At 59.1% G+C, this 17,484-nt stretch overlaps 6 protein-coding genes across 6 annotated transcripts; 4 read left to right on the top strand and 2 right to left on the bottom strand.

The window, feature by feature from the left end:
* Window positions 1-1,215: 1,215 nt before the first annotated feature.
* On the bottom strand, window positions 1,216-5,407 carry BXZ73DRAFT_92564 (sterol-sensing domain of SREBP cleavage-activation-domain-containing protein; the record flags this gene model as incomplete). Its single annotated transcript, XM_048026399.1, has 6 exons — window positions 1,216-3,567; window positions 3,633-3,794; window positions 3,880-4,104; window positions 4,156-4,437; window positions 4,511-5,279; window positions 5,334-5,407. 6 exons carry the CDS (start codon window positions 5,405-5,407, stop codon window positions 1,216-1,218), a joined length of 3,864 nt encoding a protein of 1,287 aa, XP_047873068.1.
* A 721-nt stretch (window positions 5,408-6,128) lies between these two features.
* Window positions 6,129-7,156, top strand: BXZ73DRAFT_54139 (single hybrid motif-containing protein; the record flags this gene model as incomplete). The annotated part of the gene is made up of 4 exons (XM_048021120.1): window positions 6,129-6,269; window positions 6,335-6,397; window positions 6,450-6,966; window positions 7,020-7,156. 4 exons carry the CDS (start codon window positions 6,129-6,131, stop codon window positions 7,154-7,156), a joined length of 858 nt encoding a protein of 285 aa, XP_047873069.1.
* A 93-nt stretch (window positions 7,157-7,249) lies between these two features.
* BXZ73DRAFT_92566 (Rad1-domain-containing protein) lies at window positions 7,250-9,604 on the bottom strand (the record flags this gene model as incomplete). The annotated part of the gene is made up of 9 exons (XM_048026400.1): window positions 7,250-7,273; window positions 7,325-7,481; window positions 7,538-7,755; window positions 7,854-7,875; window positions 7,941-8,036; window positions 8,105-8,474; window positions 9,323-9,389; window positions 9,449-9,517; window positions 9,575-9,604. 9 exons carry the CDS (start codon window positions 9,602-9,604, stop codon window positions 7,250-7,252), a joined length of 1,053 nt encoding a protein of 350 aa, XP_047873070.1.
* A 288-nt stretch (window positions 9,605-9,892) lies between these two features.
* BXZ73DRAFT_92567 (histone acetyltransferase type B catalytic subunit) lies at window positions 9,893-11,790 on the top strand (the record flags this gene model as incomplete). Its single annotated transcript, XM_048026401.1, has 7 exons — window positions 9,893-9,947; window positions 10,000-10,076; window positions 10,130-10,180; window positions 10,234-10,539; window positions 10,830-11,414; window positions 11,504-11,620; window positions 11,686-11,790. 7 exons carry the CDS (start codon window positions 9,893-9,895, stop codon window positions 11,788-11,790), a joined length of 1,296 nt encoding a protein of 431 aa, XP_047873071.1.
* Window positions 11,791-12,497: 707 nt separating this feature from the next.
* Window positions 12,498-13,489, top strand: BXZ73DRAFT_106066 (uncharacterized protein; the record flags this gene model as incomplete). The annotated part of the gene is made up of 5 exons (XM_048016492.1): window positions 12,498-12,842; window positions 12,902-12,944; window positions 13,012-13,076; window positions 13,145-13,318; window positions 13,475-13,489. 5 exons carry the CDS (start codon window positions 12,498-12,500, stop codon window positions 13,487-13,489), a joined length of 642 nt encoding a protein of 213 aa, XP_047873072.1.
* Window positions 13,490-15,245: 1,756 nt separating this feature from the next.
* Window positions 15,246-16,247, top strand: BXZ73DRAFT_21143 (uncharacterized protein; the record flags this gene model as incomplete). The annotated part of the gene is made up of 1 exon (XM_048017619.1): window positions 15,246-16,247. A coding segment is annotated over one exon (1,002 nt), but the record flags the coding sequence as incomplete, so codon positions are not given.
* Window positions 16,248-17,484: the final 1,237 nt, after the last annotated feature.

Here is a 17,484-nt window from a genome sequence, read left to right on the forward strand (position 1 = left end):
TACGTTTTGCTCCAAAGCACGCTTGGTGTGTACTGGCTTTCATTTTGTATCCACACAGTGATCATCCTCTCTCGCCTCTCGCTCGTGACCGCGGACCTCATCGCGATCGTCATCACTTGGCGTGCGTTGGGAGTGGGTCGTCGTCAAGACAGCGGTACCGGTGCACCCTCTGGCTCGTTCTCGCGTGTTTTACTCAAAGACGGTGCGCCATATATGCTTCGCACTTTTTTAAAGCCGGTGCGACCCAAAAACCTGACAGGCACACTTTATTTTGTGTGAGCGCGAGTGACGTCGATGGGTTCACGATGGATAACGCTCGTACCCAGGACTTTGACCATCCTCAACCTACTCCACATAGTGTTCTCGAGTGTACCGGTACGTTCTCGACGTTGCGCTACGTTCATGTGTTGAGCACATCGACGTCGGTCAATGCAGATCACTGCCAGGGGGTTCATATTCGTCACTCTCTTCACCACCCCGTCAGTGTGATATTTCCGGCTCCTCTTCTCGACAGTTGACATCGCCTTGATAGGTTGACTTCCATCCTTGTGTCCCGCTTCCTCATTCACCTGCAGGCCGTCAATGCCAAAGTTTCCAGAAGAGGTGTTTCCTCCGACTCACCCGAAGTTGGAGGCGCACAGGAAGAGTCGCTCGTCTTCGAGCGGACGATGGGATCGTTGACCACCTCCATCGACGTTGTGGAACAAGATATAGACTTTGACTACCTCGATGTGACCGGCACGGGTGACGAACCGGAGGAGCAGGGCGTTGGCAGGCGTGAGGTGTGATATGAGACAGATTGCTCTTGGCGTCGAGCACGGTGGCGCGGGAACTATACCGATAGTGAATATACGGAGATGTATCGCTACGCGTCCCTCATACAAGCTCTATATCATACAGAGAACATGGGTGCACTGCGAGAAAGCGAGGTACATAACATCAAGGACGAGAACGACGATCGGCGGCGGCGCAGGGGGGCGTGATTATACAGAGTGTGTGGTAAGGTATGTACAGTACAGGGTTTTGAACCATCCAAGTCAAGCGGGAGAACCAATAGCCAGTAGAGTCGTGCGAACGCAGTTGCTGTTGAGAGGTGGACAAACGCAAATGCTGTTGAGGCGGACAGGGACGGATGCTGGTGAGGGGCGAATGGAGGCTGTTGAGAGTTCGGAGGATGCAAGATGCTGTTGAAACAAACGGCCTGGAGAAGGGCGCTCAATCCTTGCGCCCGTCCTTGGAAGGCCTAGGAGGAGAGCTGGGCGCGGCCAAGCCGCCCACGCGCGGCGGGATCGTGAAGCGGAACATCCCCACCGTATTCCCGAACCCGCCAAGGCAACACGACGGCGTGCACACAAACGGCGACACGCGCGTGAAGTGCAGCCGCGGCACCGCCGTCCTCCGCTTCGCCGCGGCGGGCGCGCCAGCGCGTCCCCAGCTCCCGCTCCCGGCCGCGACCGACTCCTGCCGCCGTCGCTTCGGCGAGGGTGGCGCATGGCTGAGCGCTAGCAGTGGAGCGGGCACGACCTTCCGTTCGAGTGGGTCGAACGTCCAGAGCTCCCATCGGTCGAGCGCAGCGGGGGTGAGGCCACCTGGCTGGTCTGCGGCGAGCTGCGCCTGCGCGTGGAGGTCGCTGCTCGTGCGTTTGGTGAGCGCTGGTCGCGGGCGGCGGCGGATGCCGACGATCTTGTCAAGTCCAACGTCCCACGCCCCGCGTTCAACGGTCGTCTCCGCGACGCGAACGACGACGAGGCTCTGCCAGATTGACGGTTGAGCATGTGCGGCGAGGAAGCTCGACGCGGGCGTCACGTCCTGTGGCCCGATGGGCGCGTCGTACTCGTAGTAGTCCGGGTTGCTGAGCAAAAAGGACTCGGAGGCGCGGCGAATGGTGTCTTTCTCTGACGCGCGGCGCGAGTGCACACCGTGGCCAGAGACAGGGAAGGTGGATGGGGAAGAGGAAGAGAGCGAGGGGCGGCGGGAGCGTATGCGCACGGGGGTGTTGGCCCCTGTGGAGCCGGCGGAAGCGTTGCTACTACTGCGAGGACGGATGGAGGAAGTGAGGAGACTTGAGCGGGGAGCTTGCTGGGGGATATTGCGAGGGCAGGCGCAACGACGTGTTGGGAGCGTCAAGTATGCGCGGTAAAACTGGACGACATGCCCGACCGAGAACGTGATGGAAAAGTTCTCGACGGGGAGCTCGCCGCACGTTGTGCACTCGGAGACCTGAACGGGGGAAAGCCTGAGGAGGTTGATGTCGCCGAACGGCTCGTCGAGGATGAACAAACACTCGACTGTGCTCGCCTCCCAGAGGGAGATGACCCCCGCTTGAGACGCAGCGCCCACGATGACGCGCTTCGCCCCATCGAGCTCGACCAAGCATGCGTGCGCCTTCGAGACGAGGTCGGATGGGTTGCCCGCGTTGATTGCGCATTCGCCCTTAAGTACCGGGTTGGCCTGTTCAACGTTGCAGATCTCCAGGACACCATCGTCCAACGAGAAGGCGACGAGTAGCCGGCCATCGCCTTGGATCGGGAGGAGCATAGACTTGATGACGGACGCGGCCCGAGAGGGTGTCACATAACGGCCGGAATTGAAGGACAGCACATCCCATTCCACAATCGCGCCATTCTCATAGGCCGTATAGAGCCGACAGGTGAGTGCGGTGGGAGATTCTGTGGTCGCTCGCAAGGGGGTGATAGCGCCGGACGCGAATTTGAGCGTTCCGGTGAAGTAAAGGGAGGTGACACCGGACGTGAGATGCTCGAGCTGGAAGTGGGGGAGAGGTTTGATCCGTCCGACGCCAATGAGAAAGACCGCGACAGTACCCGAGCCAGTGCCGACCGCGCAGACGTTGCCAAGGGGGTTCATCGCAATGGCTGTAATGGCGTTGGCGGTCGAGGGGATGCTGGTGCCTCCGAGGACGAAGTTCGAAGTGTCAACGGATACATGGGATTGCGTCTCCGTTCGCCAGATGACCAGTTCGTTCTGCAACCCGACTGTAGCGATGACTTTCCCATCTTCACTTGTTGCAATGAGCTCCACATCGGTGGCGAACACGCGAGGTAGTGTCGAAAACGAAATACTCCCCTCCACAGCTGACAGCTCATCGCTGGGGGACTCGGGTTCGGGGGCTTGTCGCTGCGCCTCGAGAAGCTCCGCGTCCTTGAGGAGGTAAAGAAGAAGACCGTAGAGGGTCATCGTGGTGGCCGTGATGGGCACGACGAAAATCTTCAACAACCATTCGAGTTGACGCATCGTTCGGCTCCAGATGCGGGGAAGACGAGGCCGAGAGGGCTTGTCCGACTCAGCGGAAATGTCGTCCAATGCCTCCGTGTTAGTGCCGCCAAGAAGGAGGATAGTCGGGGATTCTATGCGAATGTGGACCAGGGAGCCAGAGGTGGGGTTGATGACTTTCCACAGGCGTTCAGCGGGGGACACGCTGTCGGGGGTGATGTTACGTGCTTGTGAGAGCTGAGCCAGGGGGTTACGAGCTGGCGTTTTGACTGCATGCGCGTTGCCGCCCGTCGGGGAATAGGTCGTGTAATACAATGCGGCGGTTATCGCAAGAAGCTGAAGTGGTGCCACCCGCGCGAAATTAGCGCAAGGGAACGTCAAACGTCGTTACATGCACTGACCAGGAAGAAGCTGATGTTTTTCGCGGGCCGCCCATGCATAGCGTCTTGTAGCCTATCCCATGTGGAGCCAAGCTTTGTCTTCTTCAACGAGGCGGTGGACTTTCGTGGGTCGGCGATAACTGATGGTGTCAAATTGGCGTTCTGGCGTAGTAACTCATCGAGCTGTGAGCATCATGTACGTCAGAATGCGGGTCATCGAGATATTAGCACATTCACTGGCCTCCAAACGCTGGATGTCGATGGACACTACGGTTACGAAGAACGTGTGGACAAGGAACCAGTGGGCGACCAGGACAACGATGGAGAAAGCGCAAAATTGTCTGATCGCGCCCGTGGAGAAAACCGCGATCACTCCCAACACCGCGTTGTATGACACGACCTTGAGCGTATTGGATGTTCCCGCGTAGCTGAGCCCCTGAGCGATTCTTTCCTTGACGGGCAAGGAGATCGAGGTCTTCACCACTGCGTCAACCTGTCAAACCTGCGTCAGAGATCGATCGAGAACTACGGGGAGCATACGCACAATGCTAGACATGTTCTCGACACCAATGAAGACGAGGATGATTGGGAATAGCTCGAGTGGGACCATAGTGACACGGAAGCCGACCAAAGCGCATACACTGACGCTAGTGATGGTGCTAACGACAATCTCGACGAGTCCTGTAAACGCCAAACCGATGCGCGAATGCACCATGTCCATGCGCCGGAATAGCAGGAAGCAGTAGATGCCGAACACCGTGTAGGTGACATAGGTGAATGCCGAGAGCATCGAGAGATTGCTTTTCAGGGACGCGTTGTTCCGGAACTGCGCGGTCAGCGACAATGACATCCATCAGCAATCAAAATGACGGCCCAGGAACGCGAAGCGCGCGGCGTACCTCGAGGGCGACTAGCTGTGGTCGCTGTGCTAGCACTACCAGTTCCCCTGCGTTCTCGCTCTCCACTGCATCTTCGAGCGCGTGAAGCCACTGGAAGTGGCCGTCGTGTCCGAAGCAGTCCTTGTCGTGGAAAAAGTACGTGAGGACCAAAAAGGTGGCGGAGTCGGCGTAAGTTGACGTAGGGTTCACCCGTTCTCGCCCAGTGAGGACCATTTCCGGAGTGACGGGGATCCCAGCGATGGAGATGTTTGGCGAGTTGTTGATAGTTTCGAGAATGTTCTCATCCGAACGAAGTGCGACCGAGTCGTGTCCCCAGAAGACGGACGGGCCGAGCGAGAAGCACGAGCCGCCTGGCACCTTGAGGCAGGGGACATTGCGCGTGGCGAGAGAGTCCGCGATACGCCGCTCAAGGTTGAATGAGGAGAGAAGCGTACTGATATCGAGGGCCCCGAGGCCGTCTTCGGGAGAGACACTGCCAACCAGGACGCGCTCCTCCCGTAAGAGCCCTTCCGACCCGCACCGTGCCCGGGCAACGGAATCCTCCCTCACGCGTAGCCACGCATCTCCTTCCCACAGATGTCTGAGGTCGTGTTGAGCGAAGTAGGTGGAGATATCGTCCGGGGTGAGGAAGGCGTCCAGGACTCGCAGGGTGAACCCCGCGAAGTATTGCGTCTGTGACGAGTAGTAGCTTGCAATGGCCGGAAAGAGGAGGGAGGTGATGACAACGGAGGACACGAGAATGAGGCGGGTTTGATGCGTGGCGCAATGGCTGAAGAGAGCGAATGAGGGTGACGGGAGAGGAAGAGAGGTGAAACACACGCACATGCCGAAGCGGTAGAAGAACTTCGTCCCAATGAGCCTCGCACGCTGGAGCGCAGCATCGAAAGGGGAGTGCATCTTCTCGCTCGACAGTGGTTGAGTGTCGGCGGTGGCGGGATTCGGTCGTTTAAGAGGTCTCTAGTCGATTCCAAAGGCACTAGTGATTCAAAGGGCATGAAGCCTACTAGACGCACGCTGAGGACCGGAACAAGACGTCTGGCGTGGCAGGGGGCTCACCGAGGGTCGCTATATGCGCGTCTTGTGCGTGCGTTCAGAGTCGGCGATGGACCGCGGGCGAGTGGGGCATCATGGAGGAGGTAGCGGGGGCCCAAAACAGAAGCGGGGAGCACGGAGTCTGCGAGGCCACGAGCCGGGCCTGTCGGCCACACGCAGCCTGGGCGTCAGGCGATGAGGGCCGATGCTGTGGGCCCGCCGCCGAACTTGGCACCTCCACCAGGATCGAGCAGGTCGTTTGCATGCTTGCGGCGGTTGTCGCGAGGGAGCAGACTGGTACATGCAAGCGTGGCGAGGATTTAGCAGCAGGGTGGGACGAGACACGTACGTGAGATGGCTGACGCGGCGCAATACGCGTGTCGGCAGTCCCCGGAAAGCGCGTTCATGGACCAGATTTCGACAGTGACGAACGTACGACTTGACCTCTGAGTCTCTCCTCCCCAGTCCTCCGTCACACCATGCAGTCTCTCCACAACGCCGCCAGGGCGGTCTTGCGCTCATCCTCAAGCAAGAAGTGCAAGTGCTACACGCCGATATGCGCAATGATTCTAACACACATACAGGGATGCACATGACCGCGGCGCGGAATGCAGCCACCAAGCTCACCATGCCAGCCATGTCACCAACAATGACCGAGGGAGGGATTGCGTCGTGGAAGAAAAAGGAGGGCGAGGCCTTCGCCTCCGGTGACGTTCTACTCGAGATCGTGCGTGGCTCGAATGCCCTCTGGCGCCGCTCGCGCAGCATCCTGACTGTAGAGTTCTGGTGCAGGAAACAGACAAGGCAACCATTGATGTGGAGGCGCAAGACGATGGTGTTCTTGGGAAGATCTTGGTGCGTATGCTACTTCTCACTCGTTGTATGCTATGTTTATGCCCCCGCACAGGCACCAGACGGCACCAAGAACATCCTTGTAGGCAAGACCATTGCGATCCTCGCTGAAGAGGGCGACGACCTCTCGAGCCTTGAAATTCCCGCAGACGAGCCTGCACCACAAGCTTCGACTCCGGCCCCCCAACCTTCCATCTCTGCTTCTTCGGGTGCCCAAGCAAAGCAGGCTCCAACTCCGCCCTCCCACTCACACGTCGAAGTCCCGAAGACCGACCGCCCGCTCTTCCCGTCCGTGCTGCGCCTGATACAAGAGCACGGAATTGCGCAAGCCGAGTTCGACAAAATCAAGGGCACGGGCGTGCGCGGGATGCTCACCAAAGGAGACGTGCTGGCACATCTCGGGCTGGCCTCTACTCCCACAGGCACCTTCCGCGAGACCACGGTCCCGGACGTCAAGACGGCCGCGAAGTCAAGCCCGAAGGCTGCTCCTCCTCCACTGGACGGCGCGGCCTTGCGTAGACTTATCGTGGGCAACATGCTGGAGGCGTCGGTGAAGGCTCGTGCAACCGCTGGTGAGTACTATATTATATTTGGCGGGAGGGATCGAAGTCCTCAAAACGCGCAGCCCCCTCGCCTCCGGCAGATTTCGACTCCGTCATCGCGGACTACCTGCCAGAGCTCAAGCCTCGTCCGTCCTTCCCTTCGCTTGAGACGGCGACCACCAAGCCTAAAAGCGCAGACTTCCTGGACGGTTTGATTTAGTGAACTTCGCTGGACTAATGCTTAGACTATGTTACATGTTACTCTATTACACTTTCGCTGCGAAGACATGCGCCGTCTACCCCCGCTTCCGTTTCATGGATCGTCCATCGCAAGACACTGTTGAGATGTTAACAAAGGTCTGTCTACAAAGGGAGGGCATATACCCACCCAAAACTCGATGAATGCTTGTGCTTGCTTGTTGCGACGTCGTGGGGTAGGCATCATGAACTGCAAGCTCAACATCCCCGTCTGGTCGATGCGCAACGATGTCTTCATGGAGCTCTGCATTGCCCGCAATGCTTTCGCGACGTGCGAGTAGCGATACCTTCTCCTTGCGTAAGCACTCCCTGCACAGCCGGGAAAGAACGGATCGGTACTCACGTGAACGATACAGCCTCGGGACACTCGCAAGTCTCGAGCACCTCCCGGTCATTCGGATAGTCCATTTCCGTGGTCCCGAACTGCCCCACCGCGCGGAGGCGGAGCCGCGGCGGGGCGTTGCGCACAATACGGTTCCCCGGCGGAGGCGGATTGCCAATGATAGTGAGCGTCGTCGTGTTCTGGTCGAGCTCGGCGAGTGCGTCCCGAAGCCAAGACGACTGCTCGAACGGGCAGGACGGGGAAGTGCGCAGAGGAGTCGCGGCCGGAAGCGATCAGCGTTCGGGGTCGCATTGGGCAAGGAGGAACCTTCGCGCACTTTTAGAATGATCTTCAGGACGCTGCGGAGATAGTTCCGTCAGGGCGCGAGGGCTATGCAACACGGGCACAAGAGAGGGAGACGCACGCGCCGTCGCCGTCGATGGAGAATTCGGAGTCGGTGGGCTCGTGCTCCCAGGTCGTAATCTCGCAGGTTGCCGTCGGGCCACCTGACTCGTCCACGCTAGAGAAGACCCGAGACGAGCGTCATTCAATGCGCGAAGATCCCGTCAACGATAGCGATGCACGCACATGAACAGGGTGAGGGGGTGCCCGGCCCCTGCATACGAGAGGCGCATCCCCGTTCCCTTGCCTGGCGCAAACCACTGGTCGAGTCTCGCGATCCCTGCGCCGGGATCTCCGGGGCCCTTATCTCGGTTGCGCGGGCCACCACCGTCTGAGTCGCCGCCGTCCTCGTGCTTCTGCTTCTTCTTCGTTGCCGAGCCGGGGTTCAGGGGGGTAGAGCCGAAGATGTTAAGACATTCGATGAGGGTGTGGAGCGGGATCTCGAACACCGTGGTCACGTAGTCTTCACCAGAGCGGTCCAGGTCTTGTGAACCATGTCTAGACTCGGGTCGGTAAACGTATTCATCAAAGATGTCTCTGAATATGTAGGCGGTAGCTGGATGCCCCGGGGGGAAGCGACGTCAGAATTGCGTGCACCACAGGATCCATATAAAGCAACAAAGACCATCCAGAGGGCACGACCAGCACCGTACTTGACAGCATATGCCAATTGACTGATCGTCCTTCGACTGTCTACGCCAAGACTGAGGGCACGGGTGATATGCTATGAGGGGATAATCGAAGTTTCGCGACTGGTCGCGGGCGCGCACCGCAAGTACAGGGCTCAAGGGATCAGGAATAGCACGGCATGAAGAAGGGGGACATCGGACACTGTGTGGAGCTTCTACACCGTGACTGCAGCCTGTCTGCCGGAATGCCAGCAAGCACGCCGGAGCCACGTCGTGGGCACGTCGCACCAAAGTTGGCCGAGGACGGATGAGTTTTGGGGTGCTGCCACAGCATCCGAGCTCTATCTCGAACACTCGCCCCAGATACCATTCAGACGCCAAAAACATTCCCAGGAGACCACGCTGGTCCAGGAGGGCGAGACAGCTTCTCAGGTGCGGGCCGCTTTACAGCGTGCATATAGCTGTCTTCGGGTCATTATGAGCGCACGAATGTCAGCTGTATGCGTGCTGCAGGTGGGTGTCTACGCGCACACTAGTCCAGCCTAGTCCCAACGGGACTGCGGAGTGCGCTGCTGTGACGTGGCGAGGCCGGACCATCCCAGAGGAACTGTGACGCATACCGTCTCTGACCTCCGTTCACCCTCGTTTGGTGATGAGCGGGGGCAGAGCGGGAGGTGTGTTCTAGCCATGCTCAGAAGCAGGGTCGCGGGCACAAGACATCGCGCTGACCCCCGACGTACAAGATCGAATGAGGCAGATCTGAACGACCACATACCTTGGATGCTTCTCGCCTCTTCTACGGTGACAATGAACGCGGCGGGGTCGATTGAAACGCGTGCGCGCTACGGCGGAGAAGCATGAGAACGAGCGCATTTGAGATAAGCCGGGGGTAACGCGTTACGTTGGTGAAACTGACGCCTTTGAGGAGGGCGGCGAAGTATCTGAAATCTGCGACAGACGCCGCGAGCACCTAGAGATATGTCAACGATCGTCTGGGGGTGCAAAGGAGCAACCGTGCTGAACGCACTCTGGGCTGCTCTTCTTCTTCTTGAGACATTGCGGATTCAGTGACGTGAGAAGGCCGCTTCCCGATGTCTGAGGGACGTTAGCCTTGCGGTATGGCCGGGGCAGGTTTCGCGGAGAAAGCGAGAGGCAAGAAAGCCATGGGCGTAGGCGTCAGGGTGCGTCAGGGCCGTCCGTGGTCGGGACACGCGCGCGCGAGAAGACGCGGGGGAGATCCGTGACCGATCGCATGTGTGACGTGACAGTCGGGATCTAGACCGGGCGGGGATATGGACGCGACTCGCCCTGCGCGCCCTCCATCTGCTCTTCTCCCTCCCCCACCATGTCCTCCTCCGCCTGGACGGCCGACGCCAACGAAGCCCTTGCGCTCTCTCTCGGTACGTTCTCCGCTTATTTTCGCTTGTGCGCGTGTCCCAACGACCACCTCAGTGCGCGCCACGGACGATAAAGCTTCCCTGTGGTCAAGGGAAGCGTACGAGGGCTTCCACCCCACATTCACATATCCAGTAAGTGAATGTCATCCCCCCGTCAAGCGCCGTCTCCGACGCATCTGCTCCAGATTGTTGGCGAGGAAGAGAAGATGTATGGGTACAAGGACCTCAACATCGACGTACGCGTCTCACTCAATCCGCTCCTCTCTCCACGCTTCTCATTGTTTGCCAGTTGAAGTTCGCGTCGGGATCTCTGGCGCAATATCTGGACGTCAAGTACACCGAAAAACTTCCTTCCTCCTCCGCCGTAGACGAGGTAGAGGCAACGATTGCTAAGTTCATCCCGGAAGGATACTACACAGACGAGCACAAGTTCCTCGAGCGCGTTGAGCACGACGCCACTCATTTCAAGCCCCTTGGGGAGAAGATCTACTCGTACTCCCGCACGGCCTCCACGCTCCCCAAAGGCAAAAATGTCGCCGTTGCTCGCGTTCTCAGTCCCGAAGACCAGGAGACAGTAGACTATGAGGTTTACCATGTGAGTCCATTGTTCCGGAGTCTCCATGCATCGCGCGTCTTCGCGCGCGGTACACCGCGGCCCGGACTGTTGTATCGAGACAGTACAGCCGCTGCTACCACGTTGCATCTGTGCGTCACTTCCGCCCAGCACAGCGCGATCCTGGTAGGCGGGGCCTAGCCAGGATGGCCCAGACCTGTGGCTTCTGTTAGTCATGTTGACGTGTACCCCCGATGATGGTCCACGTTCCCACCACCCGTCAATGCTGCTGTCCCTGTGTCGCGTGTTCACTGACTTGGGCCGTCTTTCAGTCCACTTGGAGCACGCCAGGGTTCCGCGAATTCCATCGAAGGATGCGGATTTTCGTGCTGCTTTACATCGAGGCCGGCTCCTTCATCAGCGAAGACGAAGAGACTTGGGAGTTCGCCGTACTCTACGAGAAGCGGCGACGGCGCTCATCCCCTGAAGTCTTCACATATCATTTCGTCGGCTACTCCACCCTCTATCCCTTCTACTGCTTCCCCGAGCGCGTTCGTCTACGCATTTCGCAGTTCCTTATCCTCCCTCCCTACCAACAAGACGGCCACGGATCGGCCCTCTATACCGCTATTTATCAACACGTTCTCGCCCAGCCGCGGATAGCCGAGTTGACTGTCGAAGACCCCGCTGAAGCGTTCGAAGATCTGCGCGATCGCAACGACCTCAAAATGCTGCTCGCCAACGAGAGGTTCATGCGCGAAGGGTTCGGCCCTGAGGCAGTGTCAAGTAACGGTGGCAAGGTGGCGCGGAAGTCGCGCGGACGACCCCGCAGCATGCGTAACGGCGCCGGCAAGATGGGTCCACCTGCTGACCGTGCGTGGCTCGAGAAGTGGAGAACCGACCTGAAGATTGCTGGGGTGCGCGTTTTTTCGTCGGTCATCTTCGTCCGTCCGCTGACGCATGTCTTCCCTTCTCTTGGGTCCCGGTCTTGCGTGGATGCTTACAGCGACAGTTCCATCGGCTCGTCGAAATGCTCATTTTGAAGCACCTGGATCCCACCGATGAGATCGCCCAGCGATCTTACCGGCTGCAGGTGAAGGAGCGTCTTTATCGATTCAACTACGTACGTAATGCGACTTTATTCTTTGTTGAAAAGACGCTGACTGGTTCCGTGCCCGGTTCCTGCAGGAGGTCCTCATGCAACTGGACAAAATAGAATGCCAGCAGAAGCTCCAGGAGACGTTCCAGAGCGTGGTCGCGGACTATCGGCGTATCCTTGGACACGTGCATTAGGACGACATGGGCTCGATTCCTTCCGACGCTCTATGAGCTGTATACAGTACACTACCCCACTGGATTTCGACGCGCTGCGAGGCATACGGCTCACCTGGGTCTCGCCCGTGGTTTGAGCGCGTGGTTCGCTGTGCCCATGCGCTTGGCTGGCGCTGATATGACGGTCGGCCGCGCGTTTGTCTGCCGCTGCGCGCAGCCGGCCAACGGACTGTCTTCGATGGAACGCTTCTAGGTCTACATTGGCGTTACGTCCCAGGCTTTGTTGCACATTGCACCATCACCTTACTCCCTGTCATCACTCGGTATCTGTACTAGCCCGGTATAGTATTTTTATGTAGCGAAGTATTATCTCATCTTCACCACGGCTGCCGATGCCTAGGTCCGCTCAGCTTCGTGGGCGCACTGCCGAAAGAGTGGAGATGGGATGAGGAGCTTGCGCGTGCCCTTGCACGGGCGTCTAATTGCACTTCCAGCTCTGTCATCGTCCATGGCAGGACCTCTGAGAGTAATAGTGTCACCGTCCGTGCTGTGTTCCTAATTGGTGTTGTATTCTCTTAGGACTTGTGCCTTGCCCGTCGAATTGCAATACGCAGTCATTGTTCATTGCGGAGAGGATTCGGCCTTGCTCGCAAACTGCGCGTTCGTGTGCAAGGCGTGGCGACAAGAGAGTCAGCACCATCTCCTCCGGAAGGTCTCTGTCAAGACCTATGTACCTCTCCAAGCTCGGAAACGCTCGGACACGCTCGGACTTCATATCGTTCGAGGTCGCTCTTCACATAACGCAACTTGGCGACCACATCCAAGAACTCCATATCTCCGGACGCAAGCTCGCCATCACGAAATACTCTCATCGGGACTACAGCTCTCCTCTTAAGGCGACGGAGATTGGCAACATCGTCCCGTATCTCCACCAATTACGCTCCCTTCAACTCATCGACATACGCCTGACCAGTACCGGGTTCCCGCAGTTCGATCCACACGAGATGCAATCCCGGCCCACGTTGGATAAGCTCGTCATCGACACATACCTAGACCGGCAGGAGATCCACGGAGTGGACGGCGTCACCTACATCCTATCCTTGTTTTCTTCCATCACACTCTCCGCATCCAGATGATGCCCCGCTCGACGCTCATCTCCATGCACGCCACTCCAGGTGCCTCCACCCGCCTCTCTACCGGTTTATCCACGCATCGCTGAAGCGCTGACGCCCGCGCTTGCAGAACCCCGCACGACCCTCCGGCGCGTGCTCGCGTTCCCCGCGATGTTCCCCGCGCTCCGCCACCTCGTCTTCGCCTTCGACCGCGGCTACTGCGCCCCCGCGATCTGCCCCTCGCGCTTGCCGGCGCGGCCGAGGCCCTTGCGCTCGCGTGTGCTCCAGGCGCGCTCGGCGCGCTGGAGAGGGTGACGGTCCAGCTCGCCGGCGCGAGGACGTACTGGGCTGAGGACGGCAAGGAGATAACGGAGGCGTGGGCGCGTGTGGACGAGGCGCTCGCTTGGGCACGAGGCCTGCGCGCGGTCGTCGTTGACGTTGGTTCTGTGGAGGGCGAGGCGGCGGCGGGTGTGGTTGGGCCACGTTAGCCGCGCGTTGTGGGGAGGGGGCTGTTGGAACACGCGGGGGGAGGGTGAGCATCGTTTCTACAGCGTCTAGATCGTGCGGAGGCCCGTCGCTGACCTACTTCGCAGGTCGGCGCGGACTAGTGGGAGGTGCCGGAGTGAAGATCGAGCCGGTCACCTGTGAAGCGATGGTACAAAGAAAGTCTGGTAACCCGTTATCGGACAACTCGAATGCCCGTTCCCATAGGCTACACGCGAAAGGATGGGACCCCGCCGCTCAACGTTCAACACTTGTTCACCGACACCTCCGTCCCGGTCGTAACCGTCAACTCCCGCACCCAATCCCGTGAACCCGGATACCCCCAGCAGCTCTATCCGCGTCAAGACGGAACCGCGCTTATTACGCCCCGCTGTACAGTCTTGAATGCACCATACATATGCTTCTGTCTCGGGGTGAAGACGGCGTCTACAATCTCCAGTTCCTCCAACTCCGACACGACCGGCGGTTCCAGGCTGCCTTCCCGCGGCGTAAGCACGCGCATGAAAACTACGATGGCGGTTCACTCGTGGTGTACGAGGTGCCGCGCGCGCCGGAGAGCAAAGAGCAGGGACCAGGCGTGCTGGTCGTGGTCGTGGTTCTCGACGGGCCCCACCGCCACCAGGCCTGTGTTCACCGCGCCTAGGTCGAGCGCAGAAGAAAGGGGAACGTATTCGTCGACGAAGGTGGGTAGATTTTCATGAGGTATATGAAGGGTATAGAGTTTGTAGGCAGACCGTCTGTGTATCGCCGAAAAACGAAGCAGTGCATGTTTACATCAGGGCCTGGCATGTGAACGTTCTGGGCCGAGCGCCAGACATATACAGTATACTTGCGTCCAAAGAGATGAAGTGGTGTTCGCGAGGGCGTTCGCGCCAGTGTTTTCGGATGTGTGTGACGTGAAAAAGGTCTGTGTTTATATGAAGGTTTGTGCCTGTGGGCGACAGGAAGATACCGGAGAGGATCCCGGGAGGACGCCGTACAGAGAGTGAGGTCACTGCGTTGCATACTGCCAAGAGTCGATGTACCGTGGTGCGGGGGACGGGCGTGTGTTCGTCGGCCGAGGCTCGTGGGCGGCTGTCACGGGTCACCCCAGAGAAGGACGTTGCCAGTCCCCGTCAATATGATGTCCTCGAGGACGGCAACCGCGTCGCTGTGAACTGTGTCGCCCATTCGAACTCCAATCTATGATAGGGACGCTGTCAGTTAGCGGACTCACTCGCGATTTTCTCGAGCCATTTGCACGTATACCGGCCGGCGTGTGAGACGCGTGCATATCTCTCAATGGTAGTGGTGGCCGAATGGAAAACTGCGGGATGCGTTCAAAAGAGGAATGTCTGCAGTGGACGCCACTGAGAGCAAATTCGAGCTCACCATTGGAGCGCGTCGCGGTTCAAGTCACCACTGTGCGATAGAGAGTCTTTATCAGGTGGTATTGTAGAGTCAGAGTCGAAGCCGACGTGCGTTTGCTGATAGCTAGGTTCGGCGAGCCCTTCGCAGCGTGCCAATTTGCCTTGAACTTGAAGCCTTAATGGACGCCCGGAGTGCGAAATTCCATTCGCCGACGAGTCGAACCTAGAGCTCCGCGCTAACATGACTGCTGAGAAGGCGCTTAACGGTGTTCCCCTTCCAGTCGCCGCGTTCAAGTCACCGTGACGACAAGTACTGGACCGTGACCCAACGTAGTCCCAGCATCCGGTTGAATACAACAGAAATCGCGCACTGCACTCAGCTCACTCTCAGACTGCAGCTATCGCAGGTCATACCATGGAAGATGGGAATCAATCTAGCCCTCTCCTCACCATCACCCTCAAGTTCCATGAAGACAAGATCTACTCGTGTTTCGAAGATGGGCTTCAGAATCGCTTCGACCCTCGGTCTATGCCCTATCGCTCCCTTTGCGAATTCCTTACCAAGCAAGCTCATCTACTTGAGTCCGCCGCAGTGCTACTTCGCTCCACCGTCGCCAACGCGCGAGAGAGGCGCAACGACGACCAACTCTCCCATCCCCTTCCGACGGAGCTCCTCTATCTCATATTCACCTACTTGATCTCCGATCGCGCCTTGGAATGCAACACGGACCTCGTACACGCGTCACACGTGTGCCGCCGATGGCGAACCGCCGCACTCGGTAACTCTAGCCTCTGGACGCTCTTCGACGTAAATGGATCAAGGAGGATGCACGATAAAGCTCAAGCGTTCATGGAAAGATCGGGCGACAAGTTAATCGACGTATACTGCTCCAGAGGACCACGGCGCATATCCGTCCCACCCATTCTCGAAGGGCTTCTTCCGGTATCAAAGAAATCTCATCTCATCCTCTCCCTTATTATCAATAGGCGCGACGAGCTGATGGCTCCACTATTTCTCCAGTCGATATGGGCGGAGGGCTTTGCTTCGCACCTTCGCACCCTGCATATCCTTGGGTCTGAAAACATACCGGAGCGTCATGGAGATCCCTTCGCGTCGATAGCAGTCAACGGGTTACGGATGTTCGAGGAAAATATTTCCGGAGACCCCAGGTGGACGCCCACTCCCCTCCTACGTTCCCTTCGACTCCATGGATTCCACCTCCACTGGAACTCGCCCGCCTATCGCAACTTGACGGAGCTTGAGCTCAGAATACCTGATGTCGAACCGCCAAGTCAGCGGCAACTCCTCCGGATCCTCAAGGCGTGTCCCGATCTACGCCGGCTCGATCTACGCCTTTCCGGCATCGCAGGGCCTTTTGTCGCGGCAGCTCACAGAGTATGGGACGTCTCTCTTCCCAACCTCGACACCCTCTCTCTTAACATGCCACCGCCCGCCTCGATCGCAACAGTTCTCGAGCACCTCATCCTTCCCCCAACCACGCGCTACTCTTTGGAATCAACTGAAGTCGGTGATGCGCCTCTCTTTCCCGACGACCTCTCTCGCCTCCCGGGCCTGGGGCATGCCACCATCGTCCGCGCCTCCATCGAGCTACCCTTTCAAGTTGACGTTGACAAGCCCGTCATCAAGGTCACCTGCACGCACGCCGCCATCGGGAGTGACGACGACCCCGTCCTGACGGTCCGCTTCCGTGCCTGGGAGACGACCGGGCCCGTGCTCAGGACGCTCCCCAGGGCGCTCGACCTCGTCGCTCTCGAGACGCTCTCCGTCAGCGGCCGCGTCGTTCCCCCGCCGGACGGGCGGCGGGAAGCGCCGTGGGAGGCGTTCCTGCTCGAGCTCCCCGCGCTGCGGACGCTGCGCCTCGTCCGTCCCGACGCCCGCGAGCTCTCGATGGTGTTCGGCGCGTTCGGGTACGAAGGGGGTCCGGCCCCGGCCCGGCGTTGGAGGAGCTCGAGGTCGTCGAGCCCGTGTTGACGCAGGGGCTGATGGGGGAGATGGTGCGCCATCTCGCGACGCGCAAGCTTTATTGGGGGGCTCTGGACCGGCTCGTGCTCACGCGGGCCGGTGGCATTCAAGAGGGGTGGCTTCTGGAGCTCAGGCTTCAAGTGAAGCAGATGGTCGTGAACGATAGCTGAGGCGAGCACCGCGCAATAGTCCGTGTATTCACTAACATACATTTTCTTGTCTGCCTGGTCACCGTCGCCAATGAGCGCAGTTGCTCGTTGTCCACGGCAACTAGAGTGCGCGCCGCCGCGTTCCTCTTTGCGCACTCGCACGCATGCTCTGACTCTCTCTCATGCTTGAACAAAACCTTCTCGTCGTCCATCAGCTCCACGACGACCGGCATGTTGTACACCTCGTACAGCAGTCACCTCCGCGTCTACCCTCCGCCTACGCGCATACACGGTTCCCGCGCGGCCGCGCCATTTCCGCGCAGTCCACCCCCGCCCGCTCCTGTTCGAGCTCGGGCCCCGCCCGGTGTAGAGGATGGGAGGCTTGCACTGCTTGTACCGGTCCAGGATCTTGTCGAAGTCGCGATGGGAGAAGAATAGCTCGCGGCGGGGGAGGATGGGCGGGTTGTGGCCGGTAAGCCGCTCGAAGCGCATGAGGACTCAGGCCTCAGGGGCGTGTCGTCGACGCGCCGCGTCCCGCACTGGTCGATGGGCTTGTCGCAATCGATCACGGCCTGCTTGCCGTCGGCGACGGAGCCCTGGACGTCCCAGAGCGTGAC

This window comes from Epithele typhae, assembly GCF_022376455.1.
Source record: "Epithele typhae strain CBS 203.58 chromosome Unknown BXZ73scaffold_76, whole genome shotgun sequence".
Classification (NCBI taxonomy): Eukaryota; Fungi; Basidiomycota; class Agaricomycetes; order Polyporales; family Epitheliaceae; genus Epithele; species Epithele typhae.